Here is a 17,835-nt window from a genome sequence, read left to right on the forward strand (position 1 = left end):
ATACCCAGCTATATGATCAAGGAATTAATAAGTCTTGCATTGATGAAAGGTCCACCTTGTGTATGAGTAATTTATTTACTTATCATTAATCTTGGATTGTTATCTTAGCAATGCATACCATTAGCTGTTTTGATCTTATATTCCATTAATCTTTATATTTGTGTCCAGATTGTATTGAAATGTAAATAGTAATGGTTTGTGATACAATTTTACTTGAGCCCTTGCATGCCTTTCAGAAAACTCATAAAAATGCTGGCTTCATTTATTTAAATACCTGTGCAGGCAGTGATTAGCACTTTGTAAATGGGTATGATTTATCTCAGTAATGTTGCCCATAAAGCAGAAGCTGCTTCTGCTATCTGAATGGAATGAATCAACTACATATTTTTTTTTCTATGGCAAATTCAGCAATATTTCAGTGTTGGCTAAAATGGAAGTTTTCTACAAGACCTATATTGTGGTCGCAACAATCCCTTGAATGCTCCAGGCTTGGGGCAGAGTGGCTGGAAAATGCCCAGCAGAGAAATGGGGTCTTGATTGACAGCTGACTGAAGAGAGCCAGTATGTGCCCAGGTGGCCAAGAAAGACAACAGCAACCTGTCCTGATCAGGAATAGTGTGGCCAGCAGGTGAGGCCACATCTAGAGTCCTGGGTTCAGTTTTGGGCCACTCACTCCAAGAAGGATGTTGAGGTGCTGGGGCATGTCCAGAAAAGGACAATGAAGCTGGTGAAGGGTCTAGAGAACAGGTCTGGTGAGGAGCATCCGAAGGAACTGGTGTTGTTTAGTGTGAAGGAAAGGAGGCTGAGGGGAGATCTCACTTTCTGTAATTCCATGAAAGGAGGTTGGTTTGTTATCCCCAGTAATGAGTGGTAGTATGAGAGGAAATGTCCTCAAGTTGCTCAAGGGGAAGTTTAGGTTGGATATTAGATGAACCTTCTTGACTGAAAGGGTTCTCAAACACTGAAACAGGCTCCACAGCAAGCTGGTTGAATCCCCATCCCACAAAGTATTAAGAAGAGGCAGAAATGTGCTGGGAAACACAGTTTAACACCAGACTTGGTAGAGTTAGAGAATAATTAGACTTGATGATTTTAAAGGTCTTTTCCAACTGAAATGATTCTTCGATTTCTTGGCTTGGTAGAGTGTCATCCCTATAATATGCTTTAACTTCCATTTCAAATGACATGTTTCAAGAATTTCAGCATGTTTTCCAACATTTTTTCAAGCTGAGATATTAATCAAATCTGGCTCTTTTTTCTCGAAAGTCTGCTTCAAGTGTCAATGATTTCATGACAAACTCTCTGGAAGGCAAAAGCAAATTATTGTATAAAATTTTTTCCCTCTTTTCCTCTTCTGTTTCAAATGACAGCTCTAAAACTTTCTACCAGCTGTCCTTGATCTCCTGGAACATGAAATGTTCAGCCAAGTGCATGAGCTTTGTCAGGACCAGGGCTGGCAGTGCGCTGCTATTTATTGTCTTTCTGGCTTCTGCTTTGTGTGCTGAATTTCTGGAGCAAATTCTTGTAACTGAAATATAAGCCCTTGAGAAATCAACACTTCTAATAAACTGCAGTACTGACAGAGCTTGAACTACAGTGCCCAAATTGCAGTGCTTGAAAAGCAGAAAAATAGAATCCTGAGCCTCTAAACGCCTCTAAATTATAGTCTTAGCAATTTTTCTATAGGGCAATCACAAGACTATTAAAGTAGAATAATAGATTCCCAGCAATGTGCTATTTGTAATTAAAATTAAGCATAGCAGGATCATGTCATTACAATTTTTACAGTCAAGTCCATGTTATTAAACCAGTTCTATCCTTATTGTTACCATTTCCCTAAGAATAGTTTAGCTCTCAATAAGAAATATGTTCATGCATGCACTGCCCACCTTCAGAAGCTTGAGGTTGTCATCAGACTTGGAAAAGGCATCTCTGTGTGTTTGTGTATAATGAATATAGCTGTGTGAATACACAGGCACATCACTATGTGTACTCATACCCCTACTTACCGTCTCTGGCTTCAAGGGAAACCACCTGGCTTTCAGAGAATGGCAGCAAAGCTGGTGAAGGGTCTGGAGAATGGATGATCTGAGGAGCAGCTGACGGAACTGGTGTTGCTTTGCTTGGAGAAAAGGAGGCTGAAAGGGGACCTTCTCACTCTCTACAACTTCCCTGAGAGGAGGAAGGGTGTTGGTCTCTTCTCCATGGTAACAAATGATAGGATGAGAGGAAATGACCCCAAGTTGCACCAGGGGAGGTTTAGGTTGGATATGAGAAGAAATCTCTTGAATGAAAAGGTCCTCAATAACTGGAACAGGCTCCCCAGGGAGGTGGTTGAATCCCCATCCCTGGAGGTGTTTCAAGGAGGCAAAGACATTGTTTAGTCCCAGCCTTGGAAGAATTAGATAATGGTTGGACTCAGTGATCTTAAAGAGCTTTTCCAACTAAAAAGAGTCTATGTTTCTGTGAAGTTTGCAATGCAAGACATATTTTGCACATGATGCATCAGTATTGGTGTCACCTATTTGAAGATACCATGAGATTGTTGTTGCCTCTGATGAAGACACTAGGGACCAAAACAAGTAGGGAAAAGGATAAAACCCATTACTGTGTGCAGCAGGAAGTGTAGGAATGTCACACCCCATGCCCAGTGTTGATTGAAACAGCAAGTCATCCATCAGTTGTATAATCATCTTTATTACTGAGTAAGTAATTCTTTACATTATGGGATAAAACATAAAGATTTCTAATTACCAGGGGGTTTATCCCCAGAAGATAAATTTAGGAGTGAATCCATTTCAAACAACACTCTATGAAATTCAACATTTTCGTGGTGATTCAATGCATGACCACTCCTGTTCAGTAGAATGGAATATAGTACTGTTTTTTGGCTTCTGTAGGCTGCTCACCAGAGAAACTTAGTCTCTGAGTGTCTATCACGGATTATAAAGTGAAGCTGATGTCAATAAAATCTCAAGAGCTGTGTTTAATTCAAGCTGTAAAATGTAGCAGGAATAAATAATTAACAAGACACTGAAGAATCAATTTTATGGTTTGTTCTCAAGCCCTGCCATTATGTTCCCTTTACCTATTTGAAACAGCAAAAGGAAGGTGATCACATGAATACAAAATTAGCTCAGGGCAACACTTGAAAAGCTTTAAAGATAGGATATTGGGAAGAATTTCTTTCCTGAAAGAGTGGTCAGGCATTAAAACAGGCTGCCCAGGGAGGTGGTGAAGTCACCACCCATGGAGGTGTTCAGGATGTGGCAATCTGGGACACAGTTTAATGGCCATGGTGGTGTGGTAGTTTCAGGCTATGCCTGGAAATTTTTCCACCGATCTTGAACAGAAAGTAGTAGAATGTAAATAAATCACCATTGGGTGTAAAAAGGAAAATATGGTAAGTTCTAAACAATCCCATTGACCAGACTATCAACAAAGTTGGTCTGTATAGATTAACATTTTTTTCGGCTTCCTCACTCTGGCTGGTGCTTCTGCTGGCTCTTTGCTGACCTTGGCTGTATTGCTTTGTTCTGGCAAAGTAATAACATAACTATCTGCTCGTTCTCTCCTCTATTGTCTACAAGAGGGTAGGGAGCAGGGAGGGGGATACGGTTATTAGCTCCCCTGGTTTGTCCAGGGGGGTTCTTGTGCTGATTATAAATGGTAAATACCTGTAAATATATGTAGATATTGTTTATTTTGTATATATTCACTGCATTCCATTTTAGATTGTAGTTTTGCTTGTAGATACAGCTTCATTTGCTTCCAGCTGAGCTGGTCTGGCAATTTAATGTTGTGGGGAATTTTCAGCCCACCGCAGCTTGATGGTTGGACTCCGTTATCCTAGAGGTCTTTTCCAAACTAAGTCATTCTAGGATTCTGTGATTTCTTCAGGAACCTACTGAGTAAATCCCATGAAATTCTTCTGGGGATTCTCAGTACTTATCAGATCTTCTCACATTTCTCAAGAGGGCTAAATTGTGCCGTATTGGCATGCTTAGTTTAGTGACTAACTGCTGCTTCTTCTACTTGTTTATCTAATAAAATAAATTAACCCTAAACTAAATAAGAAACTCAAGTATACCAATCCAGAAAATTCACCTGAACCCAGTACTCAAGGTATGATCTCACCAGTGCTGAGTACAGGGGGGCAATCACTCCCCTGGTTCTGCTGGGCATACTCTCATGTTCAGACATCTGTTGCTCAACACTCCCAGGTTCTTTTCTGGTGGGCATTTTCCAGCCACTCTGCCCCAAGAGTGGAGTGTTCATGGAGCTGTGACCCAAGAGCAGGACCCAGTACTTGGCCTTGTTGCATTTCAAACAGTTGACCTGGGCCCATCAATCCAGCCTGTCAAGGTCCTTCTGTAGAGCCTTCCTACCCTCAAGCAGATCCACATTCTCAGCCATCAGCTGCTGTAGATCCTAGATCATAACCTGAACAACACGTTCACGAGGTTTTCTGCCAGAAATGCAGAAAAATGGGTTATCGAGCTCTTACAATAGCTGAAGTGGAACCAGCATCATTTCATTCTAAGGAACTAATTTGTAAAGTGCTCTGAGAATTATAAGTGCTAGTTAGAAGAGAAAGGAATAGTTATGTCTCTGCATTGCCATATACAAAATGAAACTCTGTAAATCCAAGAGGATCATTTAATCCAAATGAGTTAACTGTGGTGTTTCTAGAATCATAGAATTGTTTCAGTTGGAAAAGACCTCTAAGATCATTGAGTCCATTGAGTTTTCTTTATGTGTGAGTCCTTTATTACTGGTTCTTATGCAAACAGCTTAGAATAGCTCCTTATTGGTCTGAAGATAACACTGAAAAACTGTTTGGCAGCCTTTGCTGGGAATATGCCCTGAAGGAACTTTGCTTAACCAAATGTCACTGCATATTTTAATATTGATTTGCTCTTTGTAAATTGCAGACTTTAAAAGTTCCAAGCATTTTGTTTTGGTCTCCTGACAGAAAAAGTTTGATAGTGTCCACCAAAGAAACACTAAGGTCTTGTCTTACAGTAAGGGACAAAGAAAGGTGAAGTCCTTCTTGAATCAGGAGGGATTGTTTAGTTCTGCCATTGTTCATTATATCCTTTTGTGCACAATTAGGTTAGAAGTCAGCAACAAATTAAAATAGTTTGGGAATTATTGTGAATCCAAGTTAATTTTACGGTCCCTGCCATGTGCCCTTTGTGTTGCCTTGTGTGTGAGATCCAAATGCTGTTGCTGAATGTCTCAAAAGTCACTTGAAACACTTTTCACTTGGTGATAAATATGAATCTTACAGGTCAGATCAGCTGGTTTTACTTTTATTTAGGACACTGAATATCAGAGACTCCCTATGGAATGGGTGATATTCATCTCATGTTGGTTCAGCAGTACTTGGTGAAGTAGGAAAAAACCTATCAGTAAGTGTTTTACAGTGAGGGTGGTTAGACACTGGAGCAGGTTGTCCAGGGGAGTTGTGGTTGTCCCCTCCCTGGAAGTGTGCAAGGCTAGGCTGTACAGGGCCCTGACCAACCTGGTCTAATGGAAGGTGTCCCTGCCTGTGGCAGGGGCTTTGGAATTAGATAATCTTCAAAGGTCCTTTCCAACCCAAACTGTTCTATGATTCTGCAGTAGCAATATGCCTTAACTGGATTATCCTGTTCAGTACTTCTGCCATGGCAAGTGGAATGTGTCCTATGGCACAGAGCAAAACCACTGCAAACAGATCCATACATGTAGAATATTTGTGTGATTTTATTACTGGTTTGCAGTAGGTCTTTTAAGTAAGCTACATCTACCCAGTGATTCAGACTCCAATCTCAGAGCATCATTTATTGCTCTTTCAAATTATTTTCCTTGTATTTTATTTTATAGACTTCACCTGTCATGTTGTTCTTGACCAGTCAGGTAACTCTGTACAGTAATACAGGGTTAAATTTGAAACATTTCAGTGGTTTTTGTATGGATGTGTATGGAGGTAGAGAGTGATGGAACATCATACCTAACAAAGCATTGTTAGGTGCATTTTGAAGGATCTTTTCAAGGAATGGTGATAAAGGGTATGGATTATTAAGGAGATGTTTGGAGGTGATAAAAAGGACAAGCAATGGAAAAAAATACTGCAAAGCCATTCAAAACCAGTTGATGATGGTTAGTTCTGAGGCAGAAAAATGGACAAAGAAGCAGAACAGAAATGATTTGGGAGATAAATGAGAGGTGAGGTGTGAGCGGGAGCAAGATTAGACAGGGATTTGATGATGAGAAGGAAAAGATTGAATTTCACATTCAGAATAATTCAACCCAACTTATTTTCCACTGCAAAAAGCCTTTAACATTTTGTTCTGCTCTACAGAAGTTCTTATGCTGTCCTTATCAGAGTAGTTTGTGAGCAATATGTGTCAAGTATCTCTTGCATGTAGTTCCATTTTTTCCTTTTGGCCTCTCAGGTGGAGGAATAATTGCACAGAGGTGAATGGTTTGTTTTGGGGGTCTTTCTTGGCATGGTTGTTTCTAATTGATATAGAGAGTCAGGTAGTTTATATTTGGATTATATCTACACACAAGCTGTATTTTAAAATTAAGCTGGAGCATGGGAAATGTGATGGAAAGGCAGGAGAGGAGAGGGGAAAGGGAATGGTCTGTGTTATACAATAGAGAACAATGAGATTTGAGATGGTTTTCCAGTCTTCAGGAACTTTATCTAACAGTGTATGTGGCCATCTGGACAGTGGGCTTCCAGGACAAAATAACTTTTTATCTTCTTGCTCAAATGAACTCTAAACCTAAGAATTGAAGTAAATTATACATCTTGGCTACAAGTTGCCTGGGGAAGATAATGTATTAAATATCCCTGTCCTGGGGCTTATAGTCCTCTAAAAAGGCTGGGGTAGTGACCCAAATCTGTTAACTAGCAGAGGTTAAATAGCACAGGCAAAACACTAAGAAAATACAGTCACATCAGGAGAAATTAAGATGGAAATAAATGCTTCTAATTCCTTTGGGGACATGAAAATATATGGATTAGAAAGGAATCTGGAGAGGTCTCTGAGGCCATTCTCCTGCCTTCAGGCAGAACCAAGCATACCTAAGTCATTCTTGGTGTATGTTATTGTGTGTATGTTATGTTATTAACAAACTTCATTGCTTTTTTTTCCCTTTCCCTGTGGACATTTCTCACCATTGGCAACCATCCTGTTTCAAACAACTTTTTGAGCAGTGGAAAATCAGCACTAAATTTGAGTGTCTACATTTTGTGTATATACAAAAAGATAAGCACAGAGACAATGTTATTCCATGTGAATTAAATTAAATAGGTCTCTGGGAAGATCTTATAGCGACCTTCCAGTACCTTCCAGTTTGAGGTGAGGAGAAAGTTCTTCACCGAGAGAGTCATTCGTCGTTGGAATGTGCTGCCCAGGGAGGTGGTGGAGTCACCATCCCTGGAGGTGTTCAAGAGGGGATTGGATGTGGCACTTGGTGCCATGGTCTAGTCATGAGGTCTGTGGTGACAGGTTAGACTCAATGATCTTTGAGGTCGCTTCCAACCTTTGTGATACTGTGATACTGTGAAGGGTGCTACAAGAAAGCTGGAGGAGCTTGTAGTGATAGGAGAGGGGCAGTGGCTGGGAGAAGGTAGATTTAGACTGGATATTAGGAAGAAATTCTTTGTAGCGAGGGTGATGAGACACCAGGTTCCCCAGAGAGGCTGTGGGTACCCCCACCATGGACAGGTTCAAGGCCCGTTTGGACAGGACCTTGAGCAACCTGGTCTAGTGGGAGGTGCCCTTCCCTTGGCAGCGGGGTTGCAACTGAGTGATCTTTAAGGTCCCTTCCGACCCCAACCATTCTGTGATTCTATGAAATTAAATAATTTAAAAGCGTACATTTCATAGCAAGGTTTGTACAGAAACACAGAGGCAAGGTACCATGTATCGTACCAGTATTTATTTCTTATTAACACTTTATGGCAAGCAAAGTGTTTTCCTGAAGTTTACGGTTAGAAGTTAGATTCATTTTGGTACCTCTACTAAATTTGAAAGGGTTTTTTTGTTTTCCTTTTTTTTGTCATTTCTACATTCTGATTGCCTAAATATTCCTGTAAACTCTGTTACAGTTGTTAAGGTTTGAACAGTGAGATGAGCAGCAGATTGCGTTACACAAACCTAATGGATTTGCTTTCTGATCAAGTAAACTAACAGAAAACTGGGGGGTGGAGAGAGGACTTAAGGATATGGTTCTATAGTCTGATTTAAACTCCAGTTAGCACAGTTATTTAAGATATGTTTACTCTCCCCTTTCAATCTACATCATATCTGGAACAGAAAAAAGCAGCTGAGTAAAAAAGACATTGTGCAAATACAGACCAGGCTAGTCAACCACCGCACTGTAAGCATGAAATTAACATCAGGGAGTTTGCTGAGTGTCTCTGAGTTTATGACTTAATATGCTCCAGTAAATGATACAGATAAATATCTCCCCTTTTTTTGTGCATATTTCCCTAGATTAAGTTGTTTGCCTCAGTTATATAGTCAATAATGCAGTGTGTCTATTAGTTACACTACAATAAATGTAAGTTATACTGTACTAAAGTCTGTAACTAGTTGCCAGCATTGTGTGTGAGACTTCATATAAATAACTGGTGGAATTCACATGGGAAAATGTTTTGTGCTTTTTTATTTTTTTGGTCCCTGGATAAATGCTTCTAAAGTCATCTATGTTTGAATGGAAATGAAGAAGCAAATAGATCAAACCCAGTTACTTTGAAAGGCTGGCAAAAATACAAAACCATCTTCAGATTTAGGGACTTCTGTAGATGTTTATATCCTTGAATAAAAGTTACTTTAATGAGATTGGGTTTGAAATGTCACTGCTTTCTGCTTTTTCTACTCTTATACCCACCAGCTATGGATTCATCTAAGTTGTTAATCATTTGAATGCTTAGAAATGTGCTATTATATGCTCTTGGTTTTCTTCTGTGGCGTTGAGAACACAGCAGAAAGTCATCACCTATTAGCTGAATAGCAGTAATCAGCTCTATCTGTTCTTTCAGCCTGCCACACTTACAAAACGAAATGAATTCGCTTAAACCACATTGAAAACATAATTTATTGAACTGTGAAAATTGCCTCAGGAATATTCACTGTATTTTCCTGTGAAAACAGTATTTGTAAATGCTTCATTTCTTGCCTCGGGAGAGCATTTCTTTAAGCACTATTTTTAACCAGGCCACTATTGTTTGATCTTTTTGACCAAGAAAGAATGGATGATGTTGAATACTGGAGGCTGATATAGGATGTATGACATCTATATTGTGCTATATTCTGAGGCACATGCATAAAAGCAAAAGGCTTTTAGAAACAGGAGTGAACAATGTTCTAGTCTTTAATGCATATTAAGGTTGCCCAGAGAGGTGATAGATGACCCATCCCTGAAAACATTCTGAGTTAACTTGTTTCAGGCTATGACCAACCTGATTTAGTTGGGGTTGTCCCTGCTCACTGCAGGGAGTTAGGACTAGAGGACCATTAAAGGTCTCCTGCAATCCAAACCAGTGTATGATTGCATATCATGGCAGTGGTTATTCTTGGCTAGTTGAGTCGTGTACAGCAGTGCTGTTAAGTGGCACTCGAAGAGACAGGAGACAATAAGGTCTTAGGGGGTTCACCCAGGTACTTTCAGTTTCAATACACTGCTGCATGGGAAAGGAAATCTGTCCTTGGATGTTATTTAAAAGAGTATTGTTAACTATCGCAGCAATATGATGAGCTCCAGATTTATCTTAGAGGTAAGGATACTTATTTGTAACGCATTTATGAAAATCATTTGTGTAATAGAGAGTCTCCTAATTTTCACTTTTAATGTCGTTCACAATGCTGATTTGGTCAGCTCAGCATGAAAGAAAAGCTCTTTTAATTCTTCATCAGGAACGCAGAGCCTGCACCAAGTCTGACTGTAACAAATTTAATAAAGATAAGAGAAAACCCCAAAACATTTCTTGCAATTATATTTCAAAGCCCCATTGATGACAAGGAATGCAATAATTTCAAAGGTGAAAGCACATGGTAGTTCCCATTTTTGACTGTCTTCAAGAAACTGGCCAAACTCAAATCTTCTGAAATCACATTTAGATAATATTTCAAACAGCAAGCACACATTCTGCTATAATATTTTTTTTGCTGCTCCGCTTTTTCTATCACATTCCTTTCACTCTCCAGCAGCAGTGTAACTGGAAAATAAAAGTGGGTGGGTGGGAGAAAGGTGAGCAACACTTGCCAGACCAAACTTTTACTTAGTGAAGCCTGAGAAGACTGAGAGGGGATTCAATAAATGTTTGTAAATATCTGAGGTCTGGGTGTCAGGAAGGAGGGGACAGCCTCTTCTCACTTGTGCCCTGTGATAGTATAAGGGGCAAGAACTTCTTTACTGTAAGGGTCACCGAACACCGAAACAGGCTCCTCAGAGGGGTTGTGGACTCTCCTTCTCTGGAGACTTTCAAGACCTGTTTGGATGCATTCCTGTGCAACCTGCACTAGATTCTGTGGTCCTACTCTGGCAGAGGGCTTGGACTTGATGATCTCCAGGCATTCCTTCCAACCCCTAACATCCTGTGATCCTGTGAAGCCTGTTGTTTGTTTTAATAATGCAGCATTAGTCATTTCCATCCCAGCCAGCAGGAAGCCTGCCTCCATTTTAGCCTATTGCTGGCTACAGAAAGAAAATTAGCATTTCACTGGAATTCTTTCTTCAACTTTCAGCCAGGTGTGGGACTGGAGTGGTCCTGCACAGCAGGAGGAGGTGTGACTTGTGATGTTCTTTCTGTTTTGACAGCAAAGTACGAGTCAGACAGGGTTTAGAACCCTAATTTATGATGGATGAATGTATTCTACCTTCACTGTGATTTTTGGTTGTTTGTGGCAGCAGAGCCTTGATGAATCATCTTTTGTGCAGTTATAAACGCTGTTAATCTGTCTAAAATAACAAGGATTAATTACCAGGCAAGAGCCCAATACACTGCTTGGGCAGCTCACAATTTAGCTGTGTGTAAATCTGGATGCTCACTTAGGTTTTTCTTTCTGTCTTTGCCTCTTGCCCTGGCAGGTGTGTGCCCAATCACTGTGAACATGGTGGCAAATGCACCCAGACGTGGGACAGCTTCAAGTGCACTTGTGATGGAACTGGATACAGTGGTGCCACTTGCCATAACTGTAAGTCCTCCTGTGGTTTTGGGGTAGTAGTGGAGCAAGGGAGACACTAATGTCTTTTGGTTGAGATTTAAGAAGTCAAAGTCTTCCTCTCTGGTTGTTAAAGGTCCTAAATCCATTTCTGAAAGGAGATGTCAGCTAAATCATACTTCACCTTAGCTACGTAGGGATGTATTTACACAACACCATGCAAGGGAGCAAAGCAGTACACTGGTCTGAGCTGGGAGTGCTGAGCAAACACCTTCTCAAAACTGCTGAGAGTGGACACAGCAAATCTGCCCTGAGCTATTGTGGAGAGATCCTTACTGCTGCTAGAGAGATGCCAGTTCAGTTGCTAATCTTGAGGTGTATTCATACTGATTATTGGCCATTCCAAATTCAAATTATTTACTCTGTTGTTCTGAGTTTCTGAAATAAGATTATTTCCTATGAGGTCCACGTGCCCTAAACTATTAAAGCACAGATAAGAGAGGGGAAAAGACAGTTGCTCTTTTGATAGGTCCTGGAAAATGCATGGTGAGACAGTAGGATGTGTCTTGTGTTCCTTCACTTGGATGCTGAAAAGAGATTTTCATCTGCAAAGTGTATTCTAAAGTATTTAGGAGATGCAGAGAGCATAGGCAGTTCTTGCTTTTCTTCCTTTGGTCTTTAGTAAATGACCTCCTCATATTGAGGAGAGACAAAAATCCTTCTGAACAGGTGAGAAGTTAAAATTGAGTCAGGGTTTACAGGGATATGAATTTAGATTACTTTACACATCTAGGGATGCCTCCCTGGGCAGCCTGTTCCAGTCTTTGAGAGGCCTTTGAGACAAGAAGTTTCCTCTAATATACAATCTAGACCTCCCATGGTGCAACTTGAGGCCATTTCTTCTCATCCTATCATTTGTTCCTACAGAGAAAAGACCACACATTGATCCAACCTTTCAGGGAGTTGTAGAGAGTGAGGTTTCCTTTCAGCCTCTTTTTCTTCAGGCAAAATAATCCCAGCTCCCTCAAGCCACAAAGCCTGGCCTTTAGCACTGCTCAGGTTATATGGGGATAGCTGAGCTCTCAACTTCTGTGGCAGTTTCATTACAGCCAGGTTAATAACAACCAGTCCTGTCAGCACTGAGCCCTGTTGGTTTTATAATGGAATCATAAAGTCATGGAATGCATGAGGTTGGAAGGAACCTCCAAAGCTCATCTTGTCCAGCCTCCCTGCAGTGATCAGGGACACCTCCAACTAGATCAGGTTGCACAGGGACACATCAAGTCTGAAGCTCAGGGCCTCAACTTGCATCCCAATACCTGTTCCAGTGTTTCACCACCCTCATTGTAAAGAACTTCCTCCTGAAGTCCAATCCAAATCTATCCTGCTCCAGTCTAAAGCCATTGCTACTGGTCCTATCACTACAGGCCCTTGGAAACAGTCCCTCCCAAGCCTTCCTGTATGTCCCCTTCAGATATTGAAATGTAGATCTAATGTCCCCCTAGACCCCCAACTCCCTCAGCCTGAGAAGCTGATCTTAGTGAAGATCAGGGATCTAGGAAAGCAGATTTTTATTAAAAATACCAGTCAAATATATTTTGATTCAGAAAACTAAAACCTGTGGCTTCTGTCTTTAATTCTCTGTTTGTGTTACTTGGACATTAAGATCAAGTCAACCTTAGAATGTGCATATCGTGTGTAATCTGTAGGGAAAATCCTCTGTCAGAGAATGACAGTCACAGATATGACACCTTAGAAAATTCCTTCTTACTAGATATGTCTGTGACTCTGACATCTGCATCTCTGCTCATAACTGTTATTGTTCTTACTATTGATTGCTTTAAACCTTTCCACACTTCCTTAGTTTTTAAAAATCACTCAGTGCAAGTTTTCTTTCCCAGTGCAATGGAATTACTTTTGTCATGGTTTAACCCCAGACAGCAGCCAAGCACCACACAGTTGCTTGCTCACTCCCCATGACCTGCTGTTCTCAAATAGAGAAGGGCTGGTGGGAGATGTGATGGCGGGAGGCAGTCTAGGGTGTAGCGACCATGAGAGAGTGGAGTTTTCAATATGCAGGGAAATAAGAAGGAGCAATAACAGAAACCTTACTTTGTACTTCTGGAGGGCACAGACTTCAGGTTATTTAAGCAACTAATTTAGAGAGTACCCTGGGTAGCAGCCTGTAAGAACAAAGGGGTCCAGAATAGTTGGACATACTTCAAACAGGAGCTCTTGAAGGCACAGGAACAGGCTGTGCCCACATGCCGAAAGATGAGCCGGCAGGGAAGGCGACCGGCCTGGATGGGCAAGCAGCTCTTGAAGGAATTAAGGGCAAAAAAGAGACTGTATCGCCTTTGGAAAGGTGGGGAGGCAACTTGTGATATGTTTAAGGATGTTTTTAGGTCATGTAGGAGAAAAATTAGAGAGGCAAAAGCCCAGTTAGAACTCAAGCTGGGCACCTCTGTGAAGGACAGTAAAAAGCCTTTTTATAAATATATTAGTGCTAAAAAGAGAGGCAAGAAGAACCTCCACTCTTTATTGGAGCTGGAGGGGAACATTGTAACTGAAGATGAAGAAAAGGCTGAGGTACTAAATACCTTCTTTGCCTCCATTTTCAACAGTAAGGCAGGAGAACTTCAGGATAACTGGCCTCCTGAACTGGTTGATGGGGTCAGGGAGCAGTAAAATCCCCCTGAAATCCACGAGGAAGTAGTCAGGGACTTGCTGAGCCACTTGGATACTCACAAGTCCATGGGACTGGATGGGATCCATCCTAGGGTGATAAGAGAGCTGACAGATGAGCTGGCCAAGCTGCTGTCCATCATTTTTCAGCAGTCCTGGCTCACCAGAGAGGTCCCAGATGACTGGAAGCTGGCCAGTGTGATCCCCATCCACAAGAAGGGCCAGATGGGTGAACCTGCAAACTACAGGCCAGTCAGCCTGACCTTAGTGCCAGGAAAGATTATGGAGCAGAACATCTTGGGGGCAATCACAGCACACCTGCAGGATGACCAAGGGATCAGGCCCAGCCAGCATGGATTTAGGAAGGGCAGGTCCTGCTTCACCAAACTGATCTCCTTCTATGATCAGATGACCACTTGGTGGATGTGGGGAAGTCTGTGAATGTAATCTATCTGGACTTCAGCAAAGCCTATGACACCGTCACCCACAGCAAACTCCTGGCCAAGCTGTCAGCCCATGGCTTGGACAGCAGCACTCTGTGCTGGGTTAGGAACTGGCTGGAGGGCTGAGCCCAAAGAGTGGTGGTAAATGGTGCCACATCCAGCTGGCGGCCAGTCACTAGTGGTGTCCCCCAGGGATCAGTGCTGGGCCTCATCTTATTCAATATCTTTACTGATGATCTGGATGAGGAGATTGAGTCCACCATTAGTAAGTTTGTGGATGACACCAAGTTGGGATCAGGCATTGATCGGTTAGAGAGTAGAAGGGCTCTCCAGAGGGACCTTGACAGCCTGGACAGATGGGCAGAGTCCAACAAGATGGCATTCAATAAGTCCAAGTGCTGGGTGCCGCAGTTTGGTCTCAGCAACCCCATGCAGTGCTACAGGCTGGGTTCAGAGTGGCTGGAGAGCTGCCAAACAGAAAGGGACCTGAGAGTACTGGTTGACAGCCAGCTGAACATAAGCCAGCAGTGTGCCCAGGTGGCCAAGAAGGCCAATGACATTCTGGCCTGTATCAGGAATAGTGTGGCCAACAGGAGCAGGGAAGTCATTCTGCCCCTGTACTCAACACTGGTTAGGCCACACCTTGAGTACTGTGTCCAGTTCTGGGCCCCTCAGTTAAGAAGGAGATTGAGACACTCAGACATGTCCAGAGAAGGGCAATGAGGCTGCTGAGAATTCTGGAGCACAAGCCCTCTGAGGAGAGGCTGAGGGAGCTGGGGTTGCTTAGCCTGGAGAAGAGGAGGCTCAGGGGAGACCTTATTGCTCTCTACAACTACCTGAAGGGAGGTTGTAGCCAGGAGGGGGTTAGTCTCTTCTCCCAGGCAACCAGCACCACAACAAGAGAACGCATTCTCAAGCTGTGCCAGGGGAAGTTTAGGCTCGAGGTGAGGAGAAAGTTCTTCAAAGAGAGTTATTGGCCATTGGAATGGGCTGCACAGGGAGGTGGTGGAATCACCACCCCTGGAGGTGTTCAAAAAAGGATTGGATGTGGCACTTGAAGCCATGGTTTAGTTAGTCATGAGGTGTTGGGTGATAGGTTGGACTTAATGATCTCTGAGGTCTTTTCCAACCTTATTGATTCTACAATTCTGTGATTCTATAATTATATGAAATGATAAATGAGAAATAATACTTGAAACCCAACCTGAGTTGTGAAAAGAAATGAACTTTCAGTAAGGCAGGACTGAATTGCTCCTATTCCCCTCTCCTCCCCCTCCCCCCCCATTTTAATTTGAGGTAGTTTGCTACACTTGAGGTGATTTGCCTCATTTAGGGTGATGGAAGACAGCTGCTGTGGCATGTGCTAATGGGGATAAGAGGCTCTGCAGGGAGGTGAGCAGTGAAGTTGCTCTAAAGAAAACATGTCTGCAGAAAGAGTAAGTGTGGTTTGGAGAGCTGTTGGGCTTGAGGAGGCTGGAGTTGAGGGAGATGTGTATGAACTTTACACTGGGGGGCAGGGGGAAAGCAGTGAGAAAAGAATGATCAGCTCTTTTAGCATTGTTATTACAGAATATTTGGTAGTAGATGGTATAAGAAGTGGGAGGATGGTTCCTCATATCTCCACCTCATCCTCATGTGAGCTGATATTTGGGTGGCTTTCATGAAGATGGTGGACTTTTTAATTGTTCCTTGAGGACCCCTACTTTGAGACTCTCTGTTTGTGAACTGACTTTTGAGTAAAGTAGATTCTGGGAAGTGAATAATAGTGAGTTGAAGTACAGCAGTGTGCCTGTGTCAGAGCAGTGCTGAACTTGGAGTAGTAGGCAGGAAAAAATGAGCTAGAATTTCTAAAATCTTTAGAAAGAAGCTTTTGTCTCTCCTGCTCTTAGCATGCTCTGAGAAAGCACTTGGAACAGCTAAGTGTTCTCAGCCAGTATCAATTTATTCTGTTCCTCTTTTCCTACACTGTATCTAGACTAGCCAAATGTTCAGATTCACTAGGTGCTCTGCGAAACCTGAGTTCTGGGAGGTTTGTCTCTTTGATGTTGAGGATATTGATTCTCAAAGCCTGTTTGTAAAGACACTACTTTTATTTACCAGACTTTATTAAAAGGATCATTTAATCAATATGCTGGCTTTCCAAAGAAGCTAATCTCTTTTCCAATAATGCCTTTCAAAGGAAATGTCATCCTAATTTATAATTGTCTTTGTGGATTCATCTTCTATTATTTATTATGTGTTCTGAAAGGATTTAACATAATGCATTTCTTTTTCTAAGATGGAAGGTGATTATTAAATTACCTTTTTTATTAGTAAAATATAATTTTAACACGAGGATGAAGTTGCTTGGTGTAGTCTGAGATATTGTAATTTTTCATGTGCAATGTATAAGCCCCAAATTGCTGCATTTTTAGCCTGTTCCTGCCAAACTGTGAACACTTGATTATTTCTTTTTTTGGAGGTTGGGGATGTTGCATGTTTTTAGGTTTCACACTCTGCTGTTTATTAGTAAAAAATCACCAGCTTGTTCTTGGCTTCTCTGCCGTAAGCTGTAGTTAGTTCTATTAATTGATTATTTCAGCTGAGAACTACTCTGCACCAGGTGTTTATGAAATGCAGGATGTGTCATAAATTGGAAGCAACTTTCATTTATATTGTAAGTTAATTGAAGGAGTCCATGTTCAGGACAGAATAGGCTGCAGCTTCAAAATAAACAATAATATCAGCACTGTTTGGTGAAGGTTAGGTGGAAAAACAAACATTAGAATGACAATAGAACATGAATAGGTGACTAGCAGTAATTATCTTGGGATTAAATCATCTGGAACTGACTCTATCAGAATCTTACAATCTCTTTGGTTAGAAAAGACCTTCAAGATCATTGAGTCCAACCACTGTCTAACTCTACCAAGTTTGGTACTAAACCATGTCCCTCAGCCTCTTCTAAACACCTCCAGGGATGGGGATGTGATCACCTCCCTGGGCACCCAATTCCACCGTTTCTTTCAGTCAAGAAATTTTTTCTAATATCCAACCCTCTGGTGCAACCTGAGGCCATTTCTTCTTGTCCTATCACTTGTTACTGAGGAGAAGAGACCAACACCCACCTGACTCCAATCTCCATTTAGGTGGTTGTAGAGAGACAGAAGGTCTCCTCCTCTCCAGACTATACAACTTCAGTTGCTTCAGTCACCCCTCACTAGATATGCTCTCCAGAGCCTTCACCAGCATCGCTGCCCTTCTCTGGACACACTGCAGCACCTCAATATTTTTCCTGTATTGAGTGCCCCAAAACTGAACTCAGAATTCAAGGTGTGGCTTTACCAGCAACAAGTATGTGAAGACAATTCCTGTTCCTGATACAGGACAGGATGCTGTTGACCTTTTTGGCCACCTGGGCACATGCTGACTCACATTCATGAGCAAGAAAAGAGTGCAGGGGCTGAAATCTGGCTTCAAGCTTTAGCTGTGGGTAGAGTTTTCTGTTTATATGTAGTTTTAAGTAAAAATAACAGTAAAATAAGTAAAATAACAGTAACAGT

General features: G+C 41.7%; 1 protein-coding gene across 1 annotated transcript in view; it reads left to right on the plus strand.

The window, feature by feature from the left end:
* The window catches only part of CNTNAP2 (contactin associated protein 2), a 1,034,004-nt gene that overhangs the window by 703,492 nt on the left and 312,677 nt on the right, over nucleotides 1–17,835 (plus strand). Inside the window, exon 11 of the mRNA XM_054160987.1 lies at nucleotides 11,092–11,198. Coding sequence (XP_054016962.1) covers nucleotides 11,092–11,198 — 107 coding nt within the window. The remainder of the gene's footprint in view (nucleotides 1–11,091; nucleotides 11,199–17,835) is intronic.

The sequence above is a fragment of the Dryobates pubescens genome, chromosome 4 (genome assembly GCF_014839835.1).
Source record: "Dryobates pubescens isolate bDryPub1 chromosome 4, bDryPub1.pri, whole genome shotgun sequence".
In the NCBI taxonomy this organism is placed as follows: Eukaryota; Metazoa; Chordata; class Aves; order Piciformes; family Picidae; genus Dryobates; species Dryobates pubescens.